At 36.9% G+C, this 23,186-nt stretch overlaps 1 protein-coding gene and 3 long non-coding RNA genes across 13 annotated transcripts in view; 1 reads left to right on the top strand and 3 right to left on the bottom strand.

The window, feature by feature from the left end:
* The window catches only part of RAP1GDS1 (Rap1 GTPase-GDP dissociation stimulator 1), an 86,675-nt gene that overhangs the window by 5,827 nt on the left and 57,662 nt on the right, over window positions 1-23,186 (top strand). For 5 of the 10 annotated variants that reach the window (XM_071742792.1, XM_071742789.1, XM_071742793.1 and 2 more), the window contains exon 2: window positions 21,655-21,762. The exons of 1 other annotated variant lie outside the window; for it this stretch is intronic. In XM_071742792.1, the coding sequence (XP_071598893.1) occupies window positions 21,655-21,762 (108 nt within the window). Of the gene's footprint in view, window positions 1-21,651; window positions 21,763-23,186 lie in introns of all 10 variants that reach the window. 4 more of the 10 variants (XM_071742788.1, XM_071742795.1, XM_071742785.1 and 1 more) reach the window with 1 other exon arrangement.
* Window positions 3,682-7,173, bottom strand: LOC139796323 (uncharacterized). The gene is made up of 3 exons (XR_011725947.1): window positions 6,803-7,173; window positions 3,848-3,911; window positions 3,682-3,758 (listed from the first exon to the last, which is right to left on the bottom strand). It is a non-coding gene; the product is annotated as an uncharacterized lncRNA (long non-coding RNA).
* Window positions 7,630-13,526, bottom strand: LOC139796322 (uncharacterized). Its single transcript, XR_011725946.1, has 3 exons — window positions 13,448-13,526; window positions 9,975-10,100; window positions 7,630-8,010 (listed from the first exon to the last, which is right to left on the bottom strand). It is a non-coding gene; the product is annotated as an uncharacterized lncRNA (long non-coding RNA).
* LOC139795770 (uncharacterized) lies at window positions 14,810-22,960 on the bottom strand. Its single transcript, XR_011725683.1, has 3 exons — window positions 22,890-22,960; window positions 17,225-17,437; window positions 14,810-14,864 (listed from the first exon to the last, which is right to left on the bottom strand). It is a non-coding gene; the product is annotated as an uncharacterized lncRNA (long non-coding RNA).

The raw sequence follows: 23,186 nt of genomic DNA, 5'->3' as shown, positions 1-23,186 counted from the left end.
GAAATAAATGTGTTTGTCTTAAGCAGTAGAAGTTCACAAGATGCACACATCAAGACAATGTAGATGCCTGTACAAAGTTGTGTTAAAGTTTTTAGTTTAAAGTAAGTGAAGTGCTTTCATTTCATGATTTCCATTTGTAGGCTAGACACAAATGTCATAGAAAAATCACATTTACACATTTAAAAATCAGGGGGAAATAAAAAAAGAGTAATCCCACTTTGCAGAGGAAATACTTTAAGTGATGTATTTCAATATTTTGTCCCATTTTCCACATATTTTACAGCTCATACAAGCTTACTGCTACCTACTCATGTATTATAGGAAGATCTGAGGCTTAAGTCAATTCTAATCTTTTATTAAAATACTGAGCTATTCCTTGTGTTAGTGACAGCTCAGGGAGACTCACTAAACTTAATCAGTGTTGTTGAAGTTCATTAGTTGGTTCCATCCACCAATACTTGTCAACCTGATGGATACAATAATTTTGAAGAAAAATGCAAAATTTCTGTGGGGTTTGTTTTTGTTTTTGTTTTTTTTTGACCCTTCCTATCAGTTTACTCACTATTTGACAAGTTGTTTCATTAGCTGATTAAATCTGATTAAAACATGCTTTAATTCACATTAAATATTATTCACATTAAATTAAATGTAAAAAACAGCCTTTGGTTCAGGTTTTACTGCCTGTGCTCTGCAAATGTCCTTGTGAGTAAGACTGGACAGAGAGTAATATGGAAATTATAAGAGAAATGACAGATTCATGGAGGAAAGCAGTGAAGCAGTACAGGATGGACAACATGATGAGAGGATTGTACAAAACCTTGGGGAAATCTGTCCCAAGCCTGTACTTGTGAGACCTGGGGAGGTGACAGCTCAGCATCTCCTGGTAGCTTTGTGTCTGCATATCCACTGTCAGCCACCTGTGCATTTTTATGACCTTCCTGATACACTAATGTGGGAGCACCAGGGCACAAAACCTGCAGTTGAAAACTATATCTTTAGCACGTTCTTCACCTTTCAATAAATGTCTCTAGAATACACCAGTCCAAAAAAAAAAAACCCAGGGTCTAACAGAATACTCCTGTTTCTCTCGTCCTGTCCTCCATAAAGAGGTCCACAGTTGGAAGAAAACTCCCTCATCCCCAACCCAGCACTTTACAAACCCTGTTCTTCCCCATTTTCCTTTAGTTTTGTGCAGGCTGGAATCTAAAATTGCATTTAACCATAGGATTAATTCTGTGACAATGTTTTGGGGCTGGAAGCTGAAAAATCTCCTAGCTTAGCTCTTTGACAAAAATATAAAAAAAAAAACCATAAAAAATGAACACCTCCAAGCCTTTATGATTTCTAGGGTAAATGGAGTGTTTGGCTGGAGAGGTCTGTGTGTTGCTTGGGGGTGTCCTGCTCTCTAGGAGCTAGGAACTCCTTTTGGAAGTATCCTCAGAAACACTTCCTTCATTTGATGTTGGATATGACAGTTCAGTGACTTAAATTAATGGGACTATTTGAGCATTTGTAGCCTTAAATGCAACCTTACAAGTACCTGCCTACTATAGATAGGTACTTCAGGTCCAGTAGCATACCTGTTCCCTTCTCTACCCTTTCTAAGTTCATTCCTGGATCCTTTCTCTATGGAGAAATCCCAGTCAATGGCACCCAGTGCCCTGCAGGCATAACTTGAGTTCAGTGCTGCCAAGTTGCTCCCTGTGCTATGTGAAGGTTTTGGAAGGGTTTCCTTACATCAAAATTCCATTTTATCTTGACAGCAAGAAAAAAACATGGAAAGAGAAAAGTGTTTTTAAACCAAAGCAGGATTGCACACATCTTTCTTACCCAAATCTTCACTGCCCACAGGATATTTAACTTACTGAAGTCAGTCTTCTGAGTCCCACATACCTACCTGGTATTTTATCATCTTCATATCTCAAGCCATTTCTTCAAGCAATCTTCTGATGTGCACATTGAAAGTCACTAGATTACTGGTCAAGTTTGGACCATGTTGTACAAATAACTAAGACATCTTTCCTGAGCTTCAGTGAGCAAGAGGAAATGCAGTGAGTGAGAAAAGAGGCAGAAAGAATGAACAGGTATTTATGAGATATTTATGAGGTATTTCCACACTTACCTTTCTCTCATTCTTTTTCTTCCTCTTCCCTAAGTAACTAGTAGCAATTATTTTTCCTCTTTGCTCTCCTCTGCATATCTGTTGAACTGATTTTAGGATCAGGATGTTATTCTGTGGATGGGAAAAAAAAAGGCCAACCACAACAGAACACTGGTCTGTGAACACATTCATTGTAAAAATGCATGGTATGATTAAATGAGTTTAGAAATCTATTCATAGGCTTTATACAAATACATTTGGTCTCATCCTGCAAGACCTGTGGGGCAGCCCCTTTCTTACAGGGCTCTCCACAAAGCTCAAGGAGAATATATGCACATTCTGGCTCTTGCAATCCAGAACTATGGGAAAATCAGGGAAATGTTGGTGAATGAGGGAAAGAGATGGAACATGTACATATGTGATTGCTGACATGAACCAAGCAGGTTCAGGATCTTTTAATTTTTTTTTTTTATCCTTCACCTATTTACAGCAATATAGTGTTCCAGTCCAATCAAAGACACTAAATCAATGCATTTACATGCAGCAGTGCCCAAAATGCAGTGTGCACATCCTGGACAAAAATACATTTCTGTATCTGATGCTATACTGGTTTTATATTCTTCAAGTCTATGCTATTTTACCCAAGAATACTTTTTTGCTCTTTGCACCCTTTTCCACAGCTGTCCTATTTCTTCGGCCTCTTTATTTCATTGCCCAGTTTCCTTCTCTCTACCTCCTCCAGTTGTCTGTTCTTTCTCTTTCCTCCCATCTCCCAGTCTCTCTCCTCCTCTGGTTCTGTCTTTATTAATTAAATATCTGACAGCCTCTCCCATCATCTACCATTCCCACTATCTTTTTAGGGTAAGAATTGAAAAACCCATGTTCCACTTTCTAATTTCAAGAGATGAAGTGGGTTTTTTTTTCTTCTTTTCAGTTAAATATCAGTTATTCACAGCCAGTTTAAAATCATGCTTCAGTTTTGCCTAATGTGCAGTAAGTGAGAACATTTGAAAGAATGTATCTCCTAGGAGAGAAATTGTACAGAACTGGGCCCTATTAATCTAAATACTATTTACACAACATTCTTGAACCCACACAAAGCCCACACTGAGTACCACTGAAGTCACTAGAATAACTGCTGTTCTGACTCAGCTCGGTAGAGCTTAAACTGTCCTGTTTTGGTGAAACCCCTGTAAAATGACAGGCATCACTCCATCCTTTCAAGATGAAGTAATAGTGGCTCTCCAGTTTATATGGTGGTGGCAAAAATGGCAGACACTGGACTGATTTTGACCATCAGAAGCACTGTTAAAATGTCTTTAGCATATGAAGGAACCTGGCAGATGAAGAAAGCCATGATAAAGCAAATGGCTTTGTGAACTTGATATTTATTAAAAATTGATGGAATTCTCTAGTTTATGTAATTTGTTCTGCTAAAAAATAAAACAGTTTAACATGGAGATCATCCTCCCCTAAAAGGAACAGTAAGCATGGTGTCATAAGCTATTAATATACAAACAGTTCTTAGTTCTGCCTTGTAGCAACATAGAGAAAAACTATGTTAACTATGTTAACCAGAAAATGTTAGGAATCCCTCTTTACAAGACTGCCACACATTATGCTTCTAATGACACATGTTGACCATGGACACCTAATGCTCCAAAGGTGGAGAGGAAGAAAAAGCAATTCATTTCACTTCTTCAGAATGCATTTTCATTCCACAAAATGAAGGAAGTTATTGTTTACTTTTATGAAGGCCATAACTTCTGCCTTTACAAGGAGGCTGAAGGCATCCCAGTTCTTTTTTTGTCTGTGGAGAACAAGGTAAATTTAAGCCTTTTTATGCAATCCCTGGAAGAGACTTGAAGAGTTTTCTTGCAAACATAAAATTTGAGTTCAGTGCATGTGCCTAGTTCAGAACATGGCTGAAAAGAGAGATGCTTTAGATAATACAGCAGTTCATGTTAGCAAGGGGTAGCCTGTTATACTTTTTTTTTTTTTCTCTTTATAAACTGTTATTTAATAGGTGTTCTGATAAAAAGGAACAGCCACGGGGTACTGGATTGGGTTTTTTCCCTACTTGGCTCTCCTGATGCTGAACCATTTTCTGTACTTTAGTGAAGTGATCACAACAGCAAAGTGTCACTTGGAAGCCAACATACTCCAGCAGCTGTTTAAACCAAACTCCTTTCTTTTCAAAAATCAGAAATGATCATCAACAAGACAGCATTATTGGCTGTACATAAAGAACTTGCTGGGTTTTTTGAAAGCTGTCTAAAAGGCACATTTTACTAAATTACTTAAATTTTGGTGGGTTTTTTGAAACACAGGCTTCTCTGTTTGACTCTTCTTATGGCTTAAGAAATAAATAGATAAGCCTATTTTTTTTTTTTTCTCATTACCAGAAATATATTTCTTACAATCAGAAATGTGCTAAGGGGCCTGCTTACAGATTAAGATTAGGCTGTTTTTGGGCAAGCAGAGGTATAACTCTGACATAAAGGATTAGGTATCAAACCTGAAAATTCAGGAATTCTTGCAAGCTCTTGGGTTTTTTTCCCTCTTTTTTCTCCCCAGATTCACTTACATTTTGCAAAAACAGCTTTTGTAACAAAACAGGCTTCTGATTGCAGTCACAATTTGGAAAGAAAATATTTTTAAGTTTGTTTTGTTAATTGTTGGCCTCTCGATGAGCAATCAGAATATGCTTTTGATGGTTGCTGTGGTTATTGCATTTATATAACAATAAAAGATTCTGTACTTCTTAGGCTTTGATCATGTAGCAGGTTATTTTCTAACACCTTCAGAGGGTCAGTGCAAGGTTAGAAGCCAAAGTCTGCTTGTTTACATGAGCCTACTATTCTGCTCTCTATTTCGGAATCTATTTTGTCCCCAGAATCCAGGATATCATTTGAATCTTTTCATTCTAGAGGTTTCTGCTGCTTCATTTAATACAATCTAAGGGTAACTTAAAATCATCAGGCAAGAAAGTCTGTTTGCTTTGAATTAGCGTGCTCAACAGTGTGCATTAATTTAATGAAAGTAAAACTATTTTTTTCAGTTCTGAGACTTGACTCCTTTGAATTGAACACAGCAAACTCTGCCAAGACAGGTTTAAGAGTGTTGCAAATGTTTGAAATGATGCTGTATTGCAGTGCTTTAAGTGACCTGGTTGCAGAGCATTTAGAAAAGGTAATCTGTTGAAACCAGCTCTGCTGCTGAAACCTCTGTGTTGTCAGATTATGGCCTCAGTTCCCAGTTGCCCTGTATTCTGCATAAATTGACTGCAAATTTGATTTAAGATGGTAATTGGGCCCAAATTGTAGCTATTATTTTGTGCCTGGACATAAATGACCATAGGATAATGGGTAATAAAATGATGCCCATGGTGCCTTCTTATTTGAGGTAACTTGAAGGAGTCTCATTTTTAAATACTCATCATGGCTTAGTAGATTTAATGGCTTTAAGATCTGCATACAGTTTTGAGGCTGCAGTGACTCACAACTGTGGAAGCCAGGAAAAGCTGCAGATGTTTGGTACACTGGAGAATTCACAGGACAAGGGAATTAAGAGTTATATTCTCAAAAGACTGTAGTCAGTCCAGTATATCATGGATGAAGAAATCTGAATTTCTATGCATTAGAGAGAAAAGGTAGATATGCTGGGCGTGGGTGACTGTTACTGAAAAGATAAGAATACTGAGCTCTGTCATTGGAAAAAATCCTCTGCAGAGGGATATGTAAACATTAATTCATCTGAATATTTTTTTTAAGTGAGAGCGTGAAGATAATGCTTCATTCTTCATGTAGTTAAACAAAACAAGGAAATAAAGCCACACTCAAATTTACCCTCCCCTCCCCCCAGCCTGTTTCTCTGAAAAAGTGAAGAAGACCAAGAGAGCAGATTGTAAAAAAGTAGATTGTCTTCATCTCTTAGCCCAATCTCATGCAGGATTTCAAGCCAAGTGTATCACAGAAGGCTGCTATCGACCCAGACAAAGAATAGGAAATAAGAGAAAAGTAGATTTTTACCCTGAACTCTGAAATGTGAAAGTAAACAAATAGCCTAACAAATGAAAGGCATAGTGTGAAAAAGAGAGAACGGGTTGGCATATGGAAGAGACTTCATCCTAAAATACAGCTTTCTAGTGTGATACTACATCATTATAACTGCGTATCAAGGTGCAAAAGGTGTCACAATGAGAGCTAGAGTTAAAAGCAGCATTTCTAAAGGCCTGTGTTCAGACCACAACTCTGTATCCACTTGAAAATGTAAAGTTTCTGGGTATTGTGATAATTATTTCATTATATATGTACCATCACCTAACAATTAGTAGGAATGTGGAGGCATAATGTACTTTTGTAGTTCTACTAGTAAACAGTTCACAAAATTGACTCTGGTATTTATGTTCTATTTGTGTCATGGTCACAGTACATAACTATTAATATTTTATATTTTGGTTGTGAGGAAATACTGGCCACTGCACATATACATCCTACAAAGTAACCAGGTTCATGGTTTGAATGATTTACAAAGGTTTACTTCAGGGAAAATGACACCACGTTGAAAGGAGTCCTAGGTAGGAGTTAATAGTGGGAGAGAAACACAGGGAAAACAGGTTTTTAAATAAATTATTCACCCCAGGGAAAGGTGTGTTAAGAAAACAAAGAGGATAATTGGAGTTCTTTTCACCCTCCTCACCTCTGGGATTGCTGTCTCCTTGAAGACACTGATAGGGGTGCTCTCTGGTGTTCTGCTCCTTTTCACCTCTGTTTTCACTTCTGCTTTTGCTCTTAGGCTTTGCTGCTGCTTTGCTTCACTTCACTTCTGTTCGCTTCTCTTTAGGCGTGCTGATGATTTTTCCCCCTTTTTCCTCTGAATTTTTTATAGTAAAAAGTTCCTTCTTTTCATCAATTATTGCCAGAGGTTGGACATTGGTAAATGCAGGTTTTCCTTTTGTATTCAGGTGTCCTGGAATTCTTGTATTTGGTACCATTTGCATTTGCTGTCTGGTGGTTTATTAGCATTTTTATCTTTTTAGTCCTGAGGAAGGAGTGGGGTCTGCTGATGAGATTTGCTGATGGAAATAAGTTTGATACATTTTGAACAGAGTAAATTATGCCAGGGTTTTGCTGACTCAAGAGGCAACTTTTCTGTTTTCAATGTATCCACATTACATTTCGCCCTGTGGCTCTTGTGTCAGCATTCATATTCATATCCCATTTTATGTGGGGATTTTTGCAGCTGTATTGCATGGCGCTATTTTTGGGGGGGTTTTTTGGGTTTTTATGTTTGTTTTGTTTGGGTTGGGGTTTTTTGGTTTTTGTTTTTGTTTTGTTTTTTTAATCTGTGCTCTTGCAGCAGTTCAGCCCTTTTCCGAGGGTCTTCCCACTCTAGAGCCATTCCTGCCTGGAAACTTGACAACCCAAAGGTGTGAAGTGTTCCATTGAGCCATGCCCTTCCCCCACTATATATCCAGGCTCTTTCCTGGCTCAAAAGTCAATAAATTTAACATGTGTGGGGGTAAAAAGCCCATTTTACCACACATGTACCACAGTCATGTACACTCTCATCTCAAAAAAATTTGAGATTTTTTTAACTGTAAGTCACATTTTTAATTTTTTTTTTTTTCAGAGATAGAAATAATTAATAATTTTTCCTCAGTATTAAAACCTTGCTACAGAAAATTAGCTTCTTCCAAGCTCTCACTGAAAGGAAATCTTTGCTCTTCAAAACTATGCTCAGATCCTTCTGTAATAGTATGAAGGACTTACCAAACAGGTCCCATGGACTTGTGCACTTCCAGGTTCTTCAGATGGTCACAAACCTGATCTTCACTTACAACTGGCAGTTCTTCCTTCCAACCCTTGGAACTGTCATCTGTGACTTTCAGGAGTGTGGCTGGAGCCCTGGAGGTAAAAAAGTCATTGAGAACCTCAGCCTTCTCCATATCACTTGTCACTAGTTCTCCTGTTTCCTTTCTGAGGGGACCCACACCTTCCCTACTCTTCTTTTTGTTGTTAATATACCCATAGAAATTTTTGCTGTTCCCCCTGATCTCCCTGTCTAGATTTAGTTCTAGCTGAGCTTACATGTACTGTAATGTGCTGCCTCAGAGCATCAGTATCAAATTTACTGCACTGTAAGTGTTATTTTTACTAAATAAAGCTCTTAAATACTGTGCAGAGGTTAATGACCACTTATAGCTGCAGCAGTCATGCAGAAAAACTAGTGGATTTGGTGGAATTCTTCCTTTAAAAGAGGCTATATTAAGCATTTTGTGCCCCATTTTATTTTTCCCATCTGATTGTGCAGCTTTTTGTCAGCCTTGCATAAAAACCCAGCTGAATCCATTTTCTCTAGAGAGCATCTGAGCTGATCCTATCACTGCAGTGTTTTTATCAGTGTTGTACATCCTATGCATTCTTAAGTGAGAACAAATAACTGCATTAATAGGTAAATATTTATCCCTGGAGGGATTAACCACAGATGTCTGCTAATCTTAGTAACACCAGGTTTAAGGCAGTACATGATACCTTTAAAAACAAGCTCTAGAGTACATTTTGCCCCTAAAAGCTTATAGATTAATGATGCTGACAACCCAGTCTTCAATTTACAATATGTGGGCACCACAATCTGCCTACAAAGCACCTATTATTGATTTGAGGCCACCTTAGGAATTTGTGCTAAACAGCTAAATTGAAAGACAAGTGGCATCAGCCAATCTCACCAGCCAAGAGGAAGTTCTTTCCAGGATTGACTTAATTTATTAAATTTATTAAATATTACAAGCTTGTTTCTCCAAGGCATGAGGAGCCTGTCACACTTGTATCAGCCCTTCTCTGACTAGAGGAAAATTCTGAATTCCAGGTTTTAATTATGTTCTCAGGAGGAAAGGCACCTTCTTATGTGACAGACTCCCTTCCTTGGGACAAAAATGTTTTGCCAAGAGTCACTTTAGTAGGAGAATGCAGGCAAACAAGTATTTTCCACCATAGGGATATTTAATTGTGAGACATCTGTCAGTAAAGGGGTTTTATTTTTTAAAGTCATGTTTAAAGTCATGTATTATATTTGTAACTGATCTCTTTCTAGACAGCTTTCACTGAAAATCAAACAGTAGCCAAAAGGGAAGGTCACTTCCATTATGAACTGGTTTGCACACACATCAAATTTAAACTATGTTTTTCAGGGCTGAAGACTCAAAAATACAGTTTTTAATTATCATGGAGCTAGTAACTGAAAGCAGTGATTAATATTTTCTCATTGTTATTTTTTGGAAATTAAATAAAAACGAATTAAAAGCCAATTTTGAAAGCTTTTTGGAGAGCAGCATAAACCACCATTAAGACTTTAAATCTAAGGAATATACGCACTTTGGGACTTCATTTTGAACTCCCCTTGTCTGACAAGATGCAGAGGCTGCAACTCTCAGCCTTCTGCTGGGATAGAGAATTGTGACAACTGCATGTTGCCATAAAAAGATAACTGTGGAGACAAGTGTAATGGATCAGCTGGTTTGGGATATGAATCTTGTTGTCAAGAAAGAAAATGGAACTTGCATGAGTGTTGGATAACAGAATGTCTTAAGTTTTTCAATTATGAACAGCTAGGCTAATTTATATAGCTTCTTCCATTTGTTTTTAAGATGTATTTTGTCAGTGACAGTATTATTTTATATTTCTATCTAAAATGTAAAAAAAAAAATAGAAGAGAAAGTGAACTCTATAATTATATCAGGGTAAACACTTCCTCTTCTTGTTGAAGTTTCAGTGAAGTTTGTTGTGTGAGCCCTCAGCCTTTCAACGTCTTGTGTTATGTGAGCTGATCAACCTTGAATTTAAATCTAGCTGCAAATGAAACAATTTCCTACCTTGGAAAAGGACTGGGAAATTCAAGTCTTTATATTTTTATAGGGCTTAACATTCAGAAAGATGCTCAAGGTCCAGACTTCCTTTTAGAATGGGATGCATTAGCAGGCAGATAGAACAATTTTATCCTGTAATCACATGTAAGAAGAGAGTAGCAAAAGAAAGGAAACATATTGTAAAAAATTAAGACTTCAGACCAGGAGTACAAAAGCAGATTACATAAATTGTTGATTTTCAGCGACAACTTCTTTTAAGGTGCCAAGACACCTTTAAAAATGTAACACTGAGTAATTATATAATGTGTAGGAACATCATTATATTCTGTTATTAGGTCTTTTATAGCCTTTCCTTAAAGCTTCACAGCGTCTCTTAGATTAGTCACTATTTTTCTACTGCTGGGGCCTATTTTTTTTTTCTGTAGAAGACTGTTCTTTGGGTCCTAATCATATATGTTATGGCTTCAAAGACTGGAATCACTTGTTTTAATTAAGTCTACAGCCAGGAGCTGAAAGAGAATGTCAAAGCAAAGACCTCTCTATTAAAATCCTTTTCAAAACTCCATTTTGTTGAATTGCCCATGAATTAAAACTGCAATAGAAATAATCTGTATTTTTACAGTCTTATTCCTTTAGTATTCTTATGACATGTTAGGACCTCCAAGTGTTTATGGAAGACTATTTAAAAAATACTCCACTAAGAATGAAAAAGTTACAGATGCATAGTGATGGTCAAGCCCTTATCTGTATTCTTAGTGCTTCTCCTGCAGAAATTTAATATACAAATTAATCCCATCAGTTCACAGATTTTACACTTGATTCAGTTTAAAGGTGTTGAGGGGTGGGAATGAGGGGGGGAGTGTTATTAAACAACTTCTTACAACTGAAATAGCATTTTTGTCTCACCATATTTTTTGCATCTCAGAAAACTGATCCCCAGCTGGAGGATTCATTATTGTTTTACAATATATTTGTATTTTATTTATTATTTACAATAATGTTTGGCCTCCTGTGCCAAGCTGGGCTAACTCTGAAGCCAGATAAGACAGCTCAGAAGTTGGTTTTGTTTTTAATTGGGAGTCTGAGGGTTTGTTTTTTTGTTTGGTTTTTTTTTTTTTTTTTGCAAACCAATTTAGGTTTAAGTTTTTTAAGGCAAATTTAAATATGAAGTACGCTGTGGAATTTATTTTTCTCTATTAAATACACATAGTTTCTCACAGTGACTAAAGAATAAATCTGATTTTGGCACTCAAAGATATATACTTAATATATACTGAATGTAATACCCATCCATTGCTAAAATCTCTCATTGCTCAGAGCAGTTCTTGAGATTTGTTTCCCCAGTAAAGATTTCTGTCACTGAACATTTCTTTAGCTTCCTGTCTACTGCAGCTTTACCTCACTGTCCCTACTCCCATTGTTGGCCCTGAGCTGGTGAAGCAGATTCTTGCCATGTTTGCACTTTTACACCAACTGGGCACCAGGTTTTCACTTTCACTTTGCATTTGCCTGGTAAGGAACTTGGTGCAGCAGTAGACTGAACAACCCAAAATGTTAGAAAACAATATAAACCCGAGCAACAACCCCAAGCAAAACTTCAGCAGTTTACTTTCAAGGTTAATTTCAAGTTTACATGCAAGTAAACTTGTTAGAACCTAGCCATCTGTACACTATTAGGTGCATATTTGACAAAAAAAAAAAAAAAAAAAAAAGTAAAAAAGCTGTCAAGTGACTCTTGAATGTTCAAATGGCTCAAAGGCTCTTTATGTGGTAATGTTGGCACAGCTCCTAAGTGACCAGATGGAATCTTATTAACACTCAAAAGGACAAGAGATGAGATTTTGGGTTTTTTAACTTACTATATTTGAAACTCTTGTAGAGAATGTGTCAGAAAGCTTGATGGTTTTTTCCTACTACACAAAATTACACATACACTTTCCTGTAATGTAAAGATGTTGAGTGCTTCAGAGGTTGTCATTTCTGTAAGGCACTGAAGAAGAGATGTGTGGTAATTTAAATACCACAACAATTTTTAAGTGAATTTTAAAAAGGTGTTTTCATATATGTTGTCAATGGCCATATTAAAAGCAAAATTTAGACACAGGCTTTTTAATAAATGCACTTTTAAAATGCATTTTTCTAAGAGAGAACAAAAATATCTTAAGTATTAAAATAACCTTGATTTCTGCAATCAATAACCACTGGCAGTATTGATGCCAGATTTCCATTTCAGGACTTTAGTAAACATACAAAGCCATGTAAATTAATGCAAATCCTCCTTTTCTTGCATCATCATGGTTTTATTGTCAGTAAGAAATACCTGAAAACTGAAAATCTCCATTTTCTCTGGTAAACCACAGGATGACCTTCAAGCCAGTTTGAGGCAAAGAAACAGAATCTGTAATACTGCGGGCTCCTTGTTTGCCCTCTGCCTTTTAAGTGCTTGCTTTCCATAGTCAAGGTTTTCAGGCACCTTCTGAGAGCTAGAAGCTTGCTGTGTTACAGATTAGTGTTTCACAAAATCTGATTTACCTGAGGCTTCATGAAGGACACTGATGTGACATAAAGTTACAGTTAGCAGTACTAATTTTGAGCCTGTGGCTATCAGGCAAAATTCTCACTGGTCAAAGATGAGCCTGAGGGCTTTGTACAGAATTAGATCCTGTATTTCTTCAATAACTCAAACTGCTTAAGTGTAGTTATGACATATTGTAATATAGTATACATGGTGTCATTTCTACTTATATAATATAGGCCAGAGACCAGATCCAGAGCTTCTTGAACTCAATGAGAATTTTTCTTGGCTTCTTGGTACTGTTGTCAGTCCTGGAATTTTGTATCCTCAGCTTTGTATTACCTGCTTTTTATTTATTTATACATTTATTTTATTTTTAAAGCCCCAGTTTTTACCTTTTATGTAGAAGATGATAGGCCCAGTGCCATTACAAGAGGAAAAATTAATTTATTGAAAAAGCTAATGGTACATTAACCTTATTCGATAGATTATTAATTTATACTTCAAATCTAAATCGGTGTTCTGCATTATAGCATTATGCCATGCTAACTTCTGCCACTGCATACATGTTATTTTGTTGCTTAACAAGTCATATTTTGTACAGAACTTAAAGTATAGAGAATTGAGAGCCCCATCAAATTATGCAAGAAAAAAATGGATGTTTTTCTAATAATATACTATATATTAAATCTGTTCTAATATAGTAAAAGAAATAATTTAAAAGAAAATTTTAAAACTTTAGGGAAGTGTTTTACTTGTTTGTGTAATGTGTACATTAGCATTTGCCATTTGCATTCAGTTAATTTGAGTCATGTTAGGTTCAATACTTTAACAGTACATAGTCACAAAATGATAGCATAAATGAAGATCATCTTAAAGAAAAGATTATGCTGAGAGAACTGTTTTAAATGTGCATTTCTAGACAGTACTATTTCTGTAGATTGATTCTCTTGTTTTCTCTCACCTGTTCTCTGTTCTTGCTATCTTGACTTGACAAAGTGTCTTACTTGCTAGATTAAAAATGCTTCAGGCAGAAAGCATCTGGAGGGGCAGAGGAGGAAGAGAAATGAAAGATAATAATAAAACAGCAAACACAAATGAAAAAAAGTCAATAAAATTGTTGCAAGGCATTTGTGTATGTGTGCATGTGCACACCTAAGTTTCCTTCTCTATACTCCTGCTCTGTATGGCTGTCTAGTTATGTGTAATATATAATTGCAGGGAATGATAACATTGATTGTTACTAAGGTTAGCCCTTCATTTACAAGATACTGCTTCAGTCCTTTAGTGACTTCAGGAAGAGCTACATTCTATGCCAAGTGCTGTCCATTTCCATTTTCTTGGTGGGTTTTTGTTCTAGCACTAGCAGGAAACAAGTTTAGAGTATTCATAGAATCATAGAATTGGCTGGGTTGGAAGGGACCTCAGAGATCATCAAGTCCAACCCTTGATCCACTACCGCTGCAGTTACCAGCCCATGGCACTGAGTGCCACATCCAGGCTCTTTTTAAATATCTCCAGGGATGGAGAATCCACTACTTCCCTGGGCAGCCCATTCCAATGTCTGATCACCCTCTCAGTAAAGAAATTCTTTCTAATATCCAACCTAAACCTCCCCTGGCACAACTTGAGACCGTGCCCTCTTGTCTTGCTGAGAGTTGCCTGGGAAAAGAGCCCAACCCCCCCCGGCTCCAACCTCCTTTCAGGGAGTTGTAGAGAGTGATGAGGTCTCCCCTGAGCCTCCTCTTCTCCAGCCTGAACAGCCCCAGCTCCCTCAGCCTCTCCTCATTGGATCTGTGCTCGAGTCCCTTCACCAGCCCAGTTGCCCTCCTTTGGACCTGCTCCAGGACCTCGATATCCTTCCTGAGCTGAGGGGCCCAGAACTGGACACAGGACTCGAGGTGTGGCCTCACCAGCGCTGAGTACAGGGGCAAATTTGTTTGAATTACCAGTAGTCTTATAAGAGAATACTTTGGTCCTTTTGTTTTACCCCACAGGTTTTTTTTTTTTCATTCTATGTGTAAATTGAGCAACAGTGAAGAATAATCTGGTGAGGAAGATCTAATGTTGCTTCAATGACCCTACCTCCTATGTTGAAGTACTTAGAAGCCATATCATAAATTAAAGTGGGGTGGGCATGTATAGAGAAGAATTGGTCTGACAGGTAGTAGTTGAATTCCATGAAGTTCCATGAAGAACTGGAATCTCCTTTCCCCCATGACTCCCCTTCCCTGTGTTCCTGTGGGAAAATATAGTAGGCAGTTTTTTAAACCAAATACATCCCTGGTAATCCCTTATCCTACCTCATGCATTCTTGATACCTAATCACAATGAGCTGCAGTCTGCTTTATAGAAGTGCTGAGGATTACTCATATCTGCATCTGAAAAGAATCAAAAGGAATCCAAAATGTTCATCAACTCTGGAGCCTGAAAAATATGAGTTATCTTATGTTGTAAACCCCATATTACCACACAAATACTTTAGACCCTAAATTTTCCATGTTTCTGTTCTCCCATTCAATCACATAGTATATTAATTCCATTTTACCTTATAAATACCCTGTAAAAATAAGCTCAACAGTATCTTTGAAACACTATGATGTAATGTAATGCTACAAGCTTAAAAATTGCCAGGGAGAAAAGAAATAATCCTTTAGAAGAGTATTTTTTAATATCTTCTGGTAAATTAGTCTAGAACCACATGCCAAGAGGTAGGAGAAGACATTAAGTAGCTATTTGACAGAATATTTGTCCTGGGAGATATACTATGTTGTATGCCAAATTCTTCACAGGGAATTCTGGAACTTTCTGTGTTTTTAATATGTGACTATGCAACCTACTACTGCTCAGCAATTTTTTGTTTGCTGTAGTGTATGTATATACTGTGTGTGTTTGTGTGTGTATACACACCTGAAGTAAACAAATTATGAAGAGTTTACAACATGGGATACATGCAACTTTTGCACAGATATGTATTCTACTTATTTGGGGGATTACATTAGTAATAGTACCTGTTTAAATCTAACTAATTTAGGAAACTGACAAGTATGTATATAAATGTGGGGAAGAAAACAGTGAATCTTCAGAATGCTGAAAGAGGAGCAAAAAATAAATGACATTGGCTAAAAAAATCACTACTTTGTAAAGGATAACCCTTTGGGTTGTTTTTCTCTTTTCTCTTTTAATATCTAGCTTCTATTTTTGAGTTATTATTCTTCTAAATATGAGCACTAAAAAAATGTATATTGAGAAATGAAACCTGGTATTCTCAGCTATTTGAGACTCACTGGGAAGAAGCAAACCTTTGGAGAAATACCAGCTAATGCATGACAATATTGTGACAGTAAATGACCTGGGAATTGTGTAATTCCGGGGAGCTGGTGTGGGAGGTGAGCAAACTGAACAATTTGTTCACGTAGTCTGAGGTAAAAAGTCAGAATCTGCTAGACAAGAGGCTGTTGTCCTTCATGCTCCAGCTACATACAGTGGCCATCTGGTTGATTCTTCCATAAAGCCAGTTCATTCCAGTCTGCAGTGGCTTAAATCCTAAAAGAAACCTACTTTTTGGTGGCCACTCTCCTGTCCTACAGCAGGGATTGGCAGTGCAGCCTGTCAGTGCCTGGCACAGATGACATTCCCACACATCAGAGCTATGGGAGGCAGGAGGAAGGATGAGTGTAATGCCCATCATGGCCAGCACGCTTTCAAATCCTTGATTCCGTGTTTCCCTTTTGCTTTTTTTTCTCTCTAAACAGTGTGCTCAGTGCATTGGTTTAGAGGCAGCAGTGCCACTGACCTTGGTGCCTCTACACAGCGTGGCTGCTAGCACAGGTTCTAACACAATCTATCAGTGGGAGAACATTTTATCTAGTAAGTGATGTTGTGGTTTTGTTACTCAGTTACACAGAGTAAGAAAAATCCATATATACCATGATACACAGAGATGTCTCCTGCATGAGCTAAAATCTCAGAATATAAAAACCAGACCCTTAACAGGACTCACTATTATGAAGGCTTAGGTTGTGATATACATTTTATAACTTTTGTTTTGGTTTTGACATGCATCTATGCTTGCAATGTTATTTCTGTTGGTAGTATAATTTCTTAACCAGGGAGATGAGTTGGTACTTTTTTCATGTAAATACAGTAGGAAGGTTAGGAAAATTGCTGTTTCTGTGAGACATTACCTCTACAGATTTCCTTGGAAGAGGTTTAGAGATCACTTATAACCTAAAGGGCAGGTAAGAGCTACACAAACTCCTAAGATGCTAAAGTTAGGCTTTTGACTGTCTCACAGCTTTTCTTTCTGTCTTATTGCTGGTAGTCGCTGAAACATCAAAGGACATTTCTATTTTGTAATGTCCTGGCCTTAACCTTTTTCCCCCCATGGGGAAATTACTGCAATGAAGTTTGGTTTTCCTCTGTATTCAAAATTCTGATGCTACTTTGTGGAAATGCAAGGAGCTTGAATAGTAGTCTGGAGAAAGAAATCACCTAAAGATTGTCTTTAAAAAACTTTCTGAACAGTAAGGGAAATTAACTGTAATATGCATGAATTTATGAAATTAATATATTTTCAAAAGTGAGTCATATGAACATTGAGAATTAAACCAAAGGACACAAGAAAATTGTGTTTTACTTAGAGACAATAAGACATTTTTCTTTCATTCACAAGCAAACAATTTTTATCTGAAATTTGACTATTACTGATAAAACATAATACTTAAGATAAAAATCTTACCTCCTTGTTATCATTTTCAAAACAGAGTATTGAATAAAGGCACTGAAGTGGATTCAGTTTTCATTGCAGACAATATTGGGTGCTTCATGCTCACACAAGGGCCTGGTGAGAATTTAAAAGCCTCTTGTCTATCAGAAGTTCCAGTTAGTATTTTCTGTTATGCTCTGTCTGTCTTCTGGATTTTTGTAATGTGGCTCAGTGAAGATCAGGGACCTGAAGAAAATAAATAACATGAAAATAAAATATATTACTTTTAATTTAAATGTAATTCTTCACAAATAGGAAGCCATCTTGTATATGATTTTGTCTACTTCTAGTAATGAGTATCAGAAAAGATCTTTCCATTAACTGAATACCATAGATCTTCTTGGTTGAAATAAATTTTTCTGTCTTTGTCTGATTTTTAAATTAAATGAATCCAGTACAGATTCTCTTTATCAAACAATACATTTTTATTTACAAAAAATCATCCTTTTAGGACCTGTTTTAAGCAAGACCCTATAATGCTTGTATGTCAGCAGAGTGATTTCATTGATTTCACTGAATTTTGATCAGTTTCTTAAGGTAATTCCAGATCTTCAGTGTTAAATTACAAAAATAGAAAGATTCTTAAATCTCTACCACAATTTCCTAGGGAAGGGACAGAGATTGTCTAAGATTCCACAAAATCTTCTGAAGATTTTTATATTCTAGCCTTTGTAAATCAGGGTTTAAATAATAGGGAAAGGATCATTAGCATGGTGAAAACAATTACAGCAGCTACAGATCAGTGTATTTTGTAATAGTTTGTAATAGTTTGTAATAGTTAAATATGTTTGTAGTACTATCTATTTTTTATCTGTGACTACAGTAATAGTAATACATAAAGTTATTTTCAAGGATCTCCAGTTTTCCCCAAGGTAAAAAAACAAAACAGAAAACAAGAAAAGATATTTTTGCTAGTCTCTGTCTCCAGTTTTCTCTAGGATTAATCCTTTTAATTCTACTTATGGACATGTTACTGAGGGAGTTCAGAAGTAGTAAAAAAGCCAACCCCCATCATTTTGCTTAAAATTAATAAAAAATCTGCAGCAAAATGGAATTTTTCAATTGACAAGAGATTCTAATGAACTGAATGTTAGCTGATGCTGCTTTGCTTAGGTTTCTATCCTGATTTTAAATACAAACTGCCTAAGTTATTAGCATGTGTAGACTGACCTGATAATTACCAAAAATAATTAGGTAGCTTACTGCTGAGGTGGCAATAAGTCATTGTATGTCAGTTTTTTTCAGGTAATAAAAATGAAATGCCATGAGAGATGTAAGTGTCAGAAGAACAGATGCTAAAGCAAATGGTAAATGAAGGAGTAACAAGTCTCTAAGACCAGATGGTATATATCTAAGATTCAGAAAGTGTTTTAAGAATGAAGCAGCTGAAGTGTTGACAGAAGTAGGCACTCTCATTAAAATTAGTTACTATGCTGGAAAAGTAGAGCAAAATGTACCTCAGTTAAAAACAGGTTGCAGCAGGAGCCCTGCAGTTAGTGATCTACCTGTATTTCCATAGAGCCAGTAAAAGTAGCTGGAGGGAAAAAAAAAAGTTAACCCACATCAATGGGCATGGTAGGACAGAAACAAACCAGCAGTATTTCTGTTAAAAGAAAAAAAAACACAAAATTTCTTTCCTGATGAAGATTAATAAATTTATGGATTTAAGTAGTAATCTGGTTTAGGGCCAGGATCAGCCTCAGGACCTGTTCAGCATCAAAAGTACAGCTGGTAACACAGAAACTACCTTAAAGCTGTGGAAAACCCAGAGGACCCTAAATCTTTGGGCATCTGTTTGGCCATCTTCTTCTCTTGGTGGACCAGGACACTGAGGCACAATGTGACTGTTCAAATGCCATATGGCCCACCTGGAGTCATAAATCAATGCATCCAATTGTCCTGTTTCTGACAGTGAATGAACAGTAAATGATGTCTGGGAAAATATGGATTAGGACATGGACAGAAAGTGGACAATTACACCAACTTCCAGTAATGTGACATTTAGGAAAAATGCCTGCACAAGAGACAGAAAATATTTGCAAGAGATGGTAGTAGTGCTGTACCACCAAAAGCAATGTGGGCTACTATAGAAGAAAGACTGGATACCTTCCTAACTATTGTTCTGATGTGGCAGGGAGTAAAGGATATTACAAGTATTTGAGGTAAAGAATTCATCTCTTTGCACAGTAAAATTAAATAGTAAGTGGGAACTTGTGACTTATTTAGCAAGGTAGAAGAGGCTGTAAGAGAGGCAAAGTCTGGGTCTGCTCTCCCAAACAACAGAATTTCTCCATAGCTTGCAAAATCTGGTGTGAAGGTGAATTTCTTACCTATGTGTTTTCTTCTTTCCCAGACTGTGGAATCTATAGATTTTTTGCTACATATTTATATATATTAGATTTAGTCAGTGTTTCAAAGCTGGGTGTGAGTACACAGGGAGATGAGAGGCCTGTGAGATGGAAAAGAATTAGTGCTATATTAGCAGAAAACTGAAGAGTGTCATATGATAGGGAAGTGGGTGAGGAAAGTACAAGAGGAGGTGGAGTGCACAATGTTAAATTGTAATACTGGGGCTGGATTCCATTGATACTTCCTGAGCAATTTATTTAAGCAATGAGACTTTGCAGTGCATGTTCAGCTTTACTGTTGCTTAAGTGTCATTCAATACATGTGCTGCAGTAAGCTTGCTAGACAGTAACATAAGTTGGTATAAGGGAAAGCTATATATCTACTTTTTTTTTTTTTTTTTTTTTTTTGGTAGCTTGTTCCAGGAGGTGTCAGTTCAGTACAGCAAGGAGAGTTGGTAGTCAGGGGTAGGTCTGAGGTCTTAAAGAGCACCACAAAGTGCAGCTGCCCCAAAGGCTTTGACAGAGTTGCCTGCTGGCTCTCTGCATTTAGGAGTAATGGGATTCCTGGCTGTAATGTAGCTAAGAACATGGTCAGTATGGAATAAACAAACTAACTGCCTCATAAAGCATTTCATGATGAATTTCTGACCTAAATACTAAGCACTTAAAAATTCATTATCTTACTAAAATGCATATATTAAAAAAAAAAAAAAACAAACAATACAAAAAAAACAGGTTAAAGAGAAACCATAGCTTTAGCTGAGAACCTGATCAACTCCAGGAGGAGTGAGTGAGATTCCACCCTCTCGGTGGGACACCTGCTGTGTCTCCACTGGACAACCAGTGCCTCAAAGACAAATAAAGGGAAGTTCTTGCTATACCTTCTTTTCTTTGTACCATCCCATCTGTGGGCAAGTGAAGAGGAGGCAAAGCACAGCATCTGCCAACTCGCCTATTCATGGGGCTTCCTACATTGGTGTGAAGCTCTAAGGCAGCACTGGCTGCCTGTCAGGCTCAGAAGATAGCAGTGATGCATTGCAAAAAACTTAAAACTAGTGGTATAGGGCTTTGGTCAAGGCTTTTTTGAATAGTCACTGGGGAACAAGAGCCAGCTCAACACTCTTTATTTGTTTGGAGTAAAGCTTTTTGCTTACTGGCAGTTGGCATGGAAACTGAATCAGCACTCATTTTTTAAAAGGATAGTCCATTCAGAGTGAGGTTAGTCATCAGCCAACAAACCAAAGAGCAAGCCTGCAGCTGCTAGCACTTGTACGTTGCTTGTGAATAGACACAATACTCAAAATGGTAGCAATCGTATTACCCCACCTCCTATGGTAATAAATGTTCATCTATTGAGAATTATATTCTCAATATAAATGATGGGGTCTGAGTGGTTGGCTTGTGGGTTTGGTGTTTTTTTCAGCAAGGAAGAGTTATTTAGTTATCTGAAATCCACAAGAGAACTTTCTTCTTTCTAGAAGATGCCTTATGCTTTTATGGATTGGTTGGATTCGAGAGTTAAGACAGTTCATATAAACAGCAGGGCTTGTAACATTGTGGTGGAAAATGGCAATACTTGAAAGGTTCTGAACTTGGCACTAGGGCTCTGTGAACGTGTAGCCAACATGGAAGCCTACACAGCATGCAGAAAACAACATTTTTTATTACTTTCCCTCTACTGATGAAAATATGTGCTTGTTTCCATCATATTTTTTCCCCCACACAATAGGAGCAAAGAAATGGCTGCTGGTTTTCTACACCAGCGTGGCTGAGAAAATATTTGTGGGTGAATTGGTGTTCAGTGGCATTTCATAAAGTGCCTGCTGGCATCTTGTTCTCAGATGCAGAATTATAAAGGTACATTTAGATTTGAAAAGTAGAATTTCATCTATACTCTTTGACTCCCAGCTTTTTGTATCCTCAGAATACAACCCACACGTGCCTTCTTTGTTGATAAAGGATCTTGTTTACAAGAACTATTTACATTCAAGGCTAAAAACTGCCACCAAACTGATGAGGACACTGATTTCTCTTTTCTTTGTGTTTACCAAGCAGATAATCTAAGTGAAGCCCTGAAAAAGCTGAAGATAACAACCACTGACAGCACAGCAGATAGCTTGGAGGGATGCTTGGACTGTCTGCTTCAAGCTCTGGCACAGAACAGTAAGTTGTATGGACCTGGCAGTGAGTTAAAATGGAAGCATTAAAATGTGGCAGAAAGATGGACTCAAGAAGTAGGCTGCTGGATTGGGTGTTCTGGGTTTTGGGTCTTTTAAACCATATATCTGTATCATTTAGGTAGTACTGAAGATAGTGACAGTAAATATCTGGATATTTGCAACAGGTGAAGTTCAGTCCTTTTTCCAATATAATGAAGTAGCAAAATTACTTTTCCAATTGATTCCTCAAGAAACAAAATCCAGGGATGGGTAAATAAGCCTGATAGGATGGGGAGAGGGATATGGGAGCAGCTTGCTAGTTCTGGTTAAAAGGGCACAGATTCCTATTTGTAATGTATTTTTCCTCATATTATAATCACATATTTCTTATTTCCAGTAGTTTCAATTAGCAGACATATCCAAACATGGTCCAAATTTGACATGTGGTATGATAAAAAAATAACTTAAGAATGGAACAAGATGTCTTTTTCACTAAAAGCAGTAGAATGTGTGTCCCCACTCACAGCAGGCAGAAAGGTATGATTAATGAAAATGACAGCTTATTAGAGTTTTCTGAATTTTAACTTAAGTAGTACTTCAGATGGGGGCAAAACTAAAATCTGTGTACAATTTCAGGTCAAAAAAATTTTGTCAGCATTCTGTATTTTAAAAAATAAGGTAGTCCCTTGTAAAAGTCCATACTAATAAGAAGTCTTGTTTCTTTCCTGTGATGGTATTCTGTAGTTCACAGCCTTTTGGCTTCATTAGTGTAAAATACTTCATGAGGATTTTTGCAATAAAATATAAGCACCATCCATATCAAATCAAATAATGTTTATAACAGTCTGTGCATTTAATGCTACTGGCTTTTTAATTCCAATTATTTTGCAAGGAGATGTCAGCCAGGAACTAATAAAATATTTGGGTTTTAGATCAACTTGATTTTTTAAGATGCTGAATAATTTTTCTTATGGGATTACTTATAAGGTATTTCCAATACTTAATCCAATTTTGAAATGAATTTTTAGTACTTTAAATTCTAATACTTAAATGAAGTACCAACAAGAAGATGGTATGAAAAATAACAGTCTAACAGAGTTAATAATTTTAACTAATATAAAGCAAACTTACTGACCTTCCTTGAAAATAGATTGCTGTCTTCTGTCTCAGTCTAGGACTTTGCTCTTCCTTCCATAGTTTTTCTTCTTCTAATCTCATAGCTGCCCAGGCAGATAAGCAGATTATTAGGATTTTGAGCTCTCTCTTTTGGGTAGTTTTAAAAAATTTAGCTATAATCCCTCCACTGTTTACCATGTTCTTTACGTTTAAGTCTGTAACATAAATTATAATCCTGCTGAGCTGCCACATGGTATGCATCTCCACAGATTTTCACTTGCCCAAGATTAAGGGCAACTAAAAAAACCCACT

The sequence above is a fragment of the Heliangelus exortis genome, chromosome 4 (assembly GCF_036169615.1).
Source record: "Heliangelus exortis chromosome 4, bHelExo1.hap1, whole genome shotgun sequence".
In the NCBI taxonomy this organism is placed as follows: Eukaryota; Metazoa; Chordata; class Aves; order Apodiformes; family Trochilidae; genus Heliangelus; species Heliangelus exortis.
This window is presented reverse-complemented; position numbering and strand designations above follow the sequence as displayed.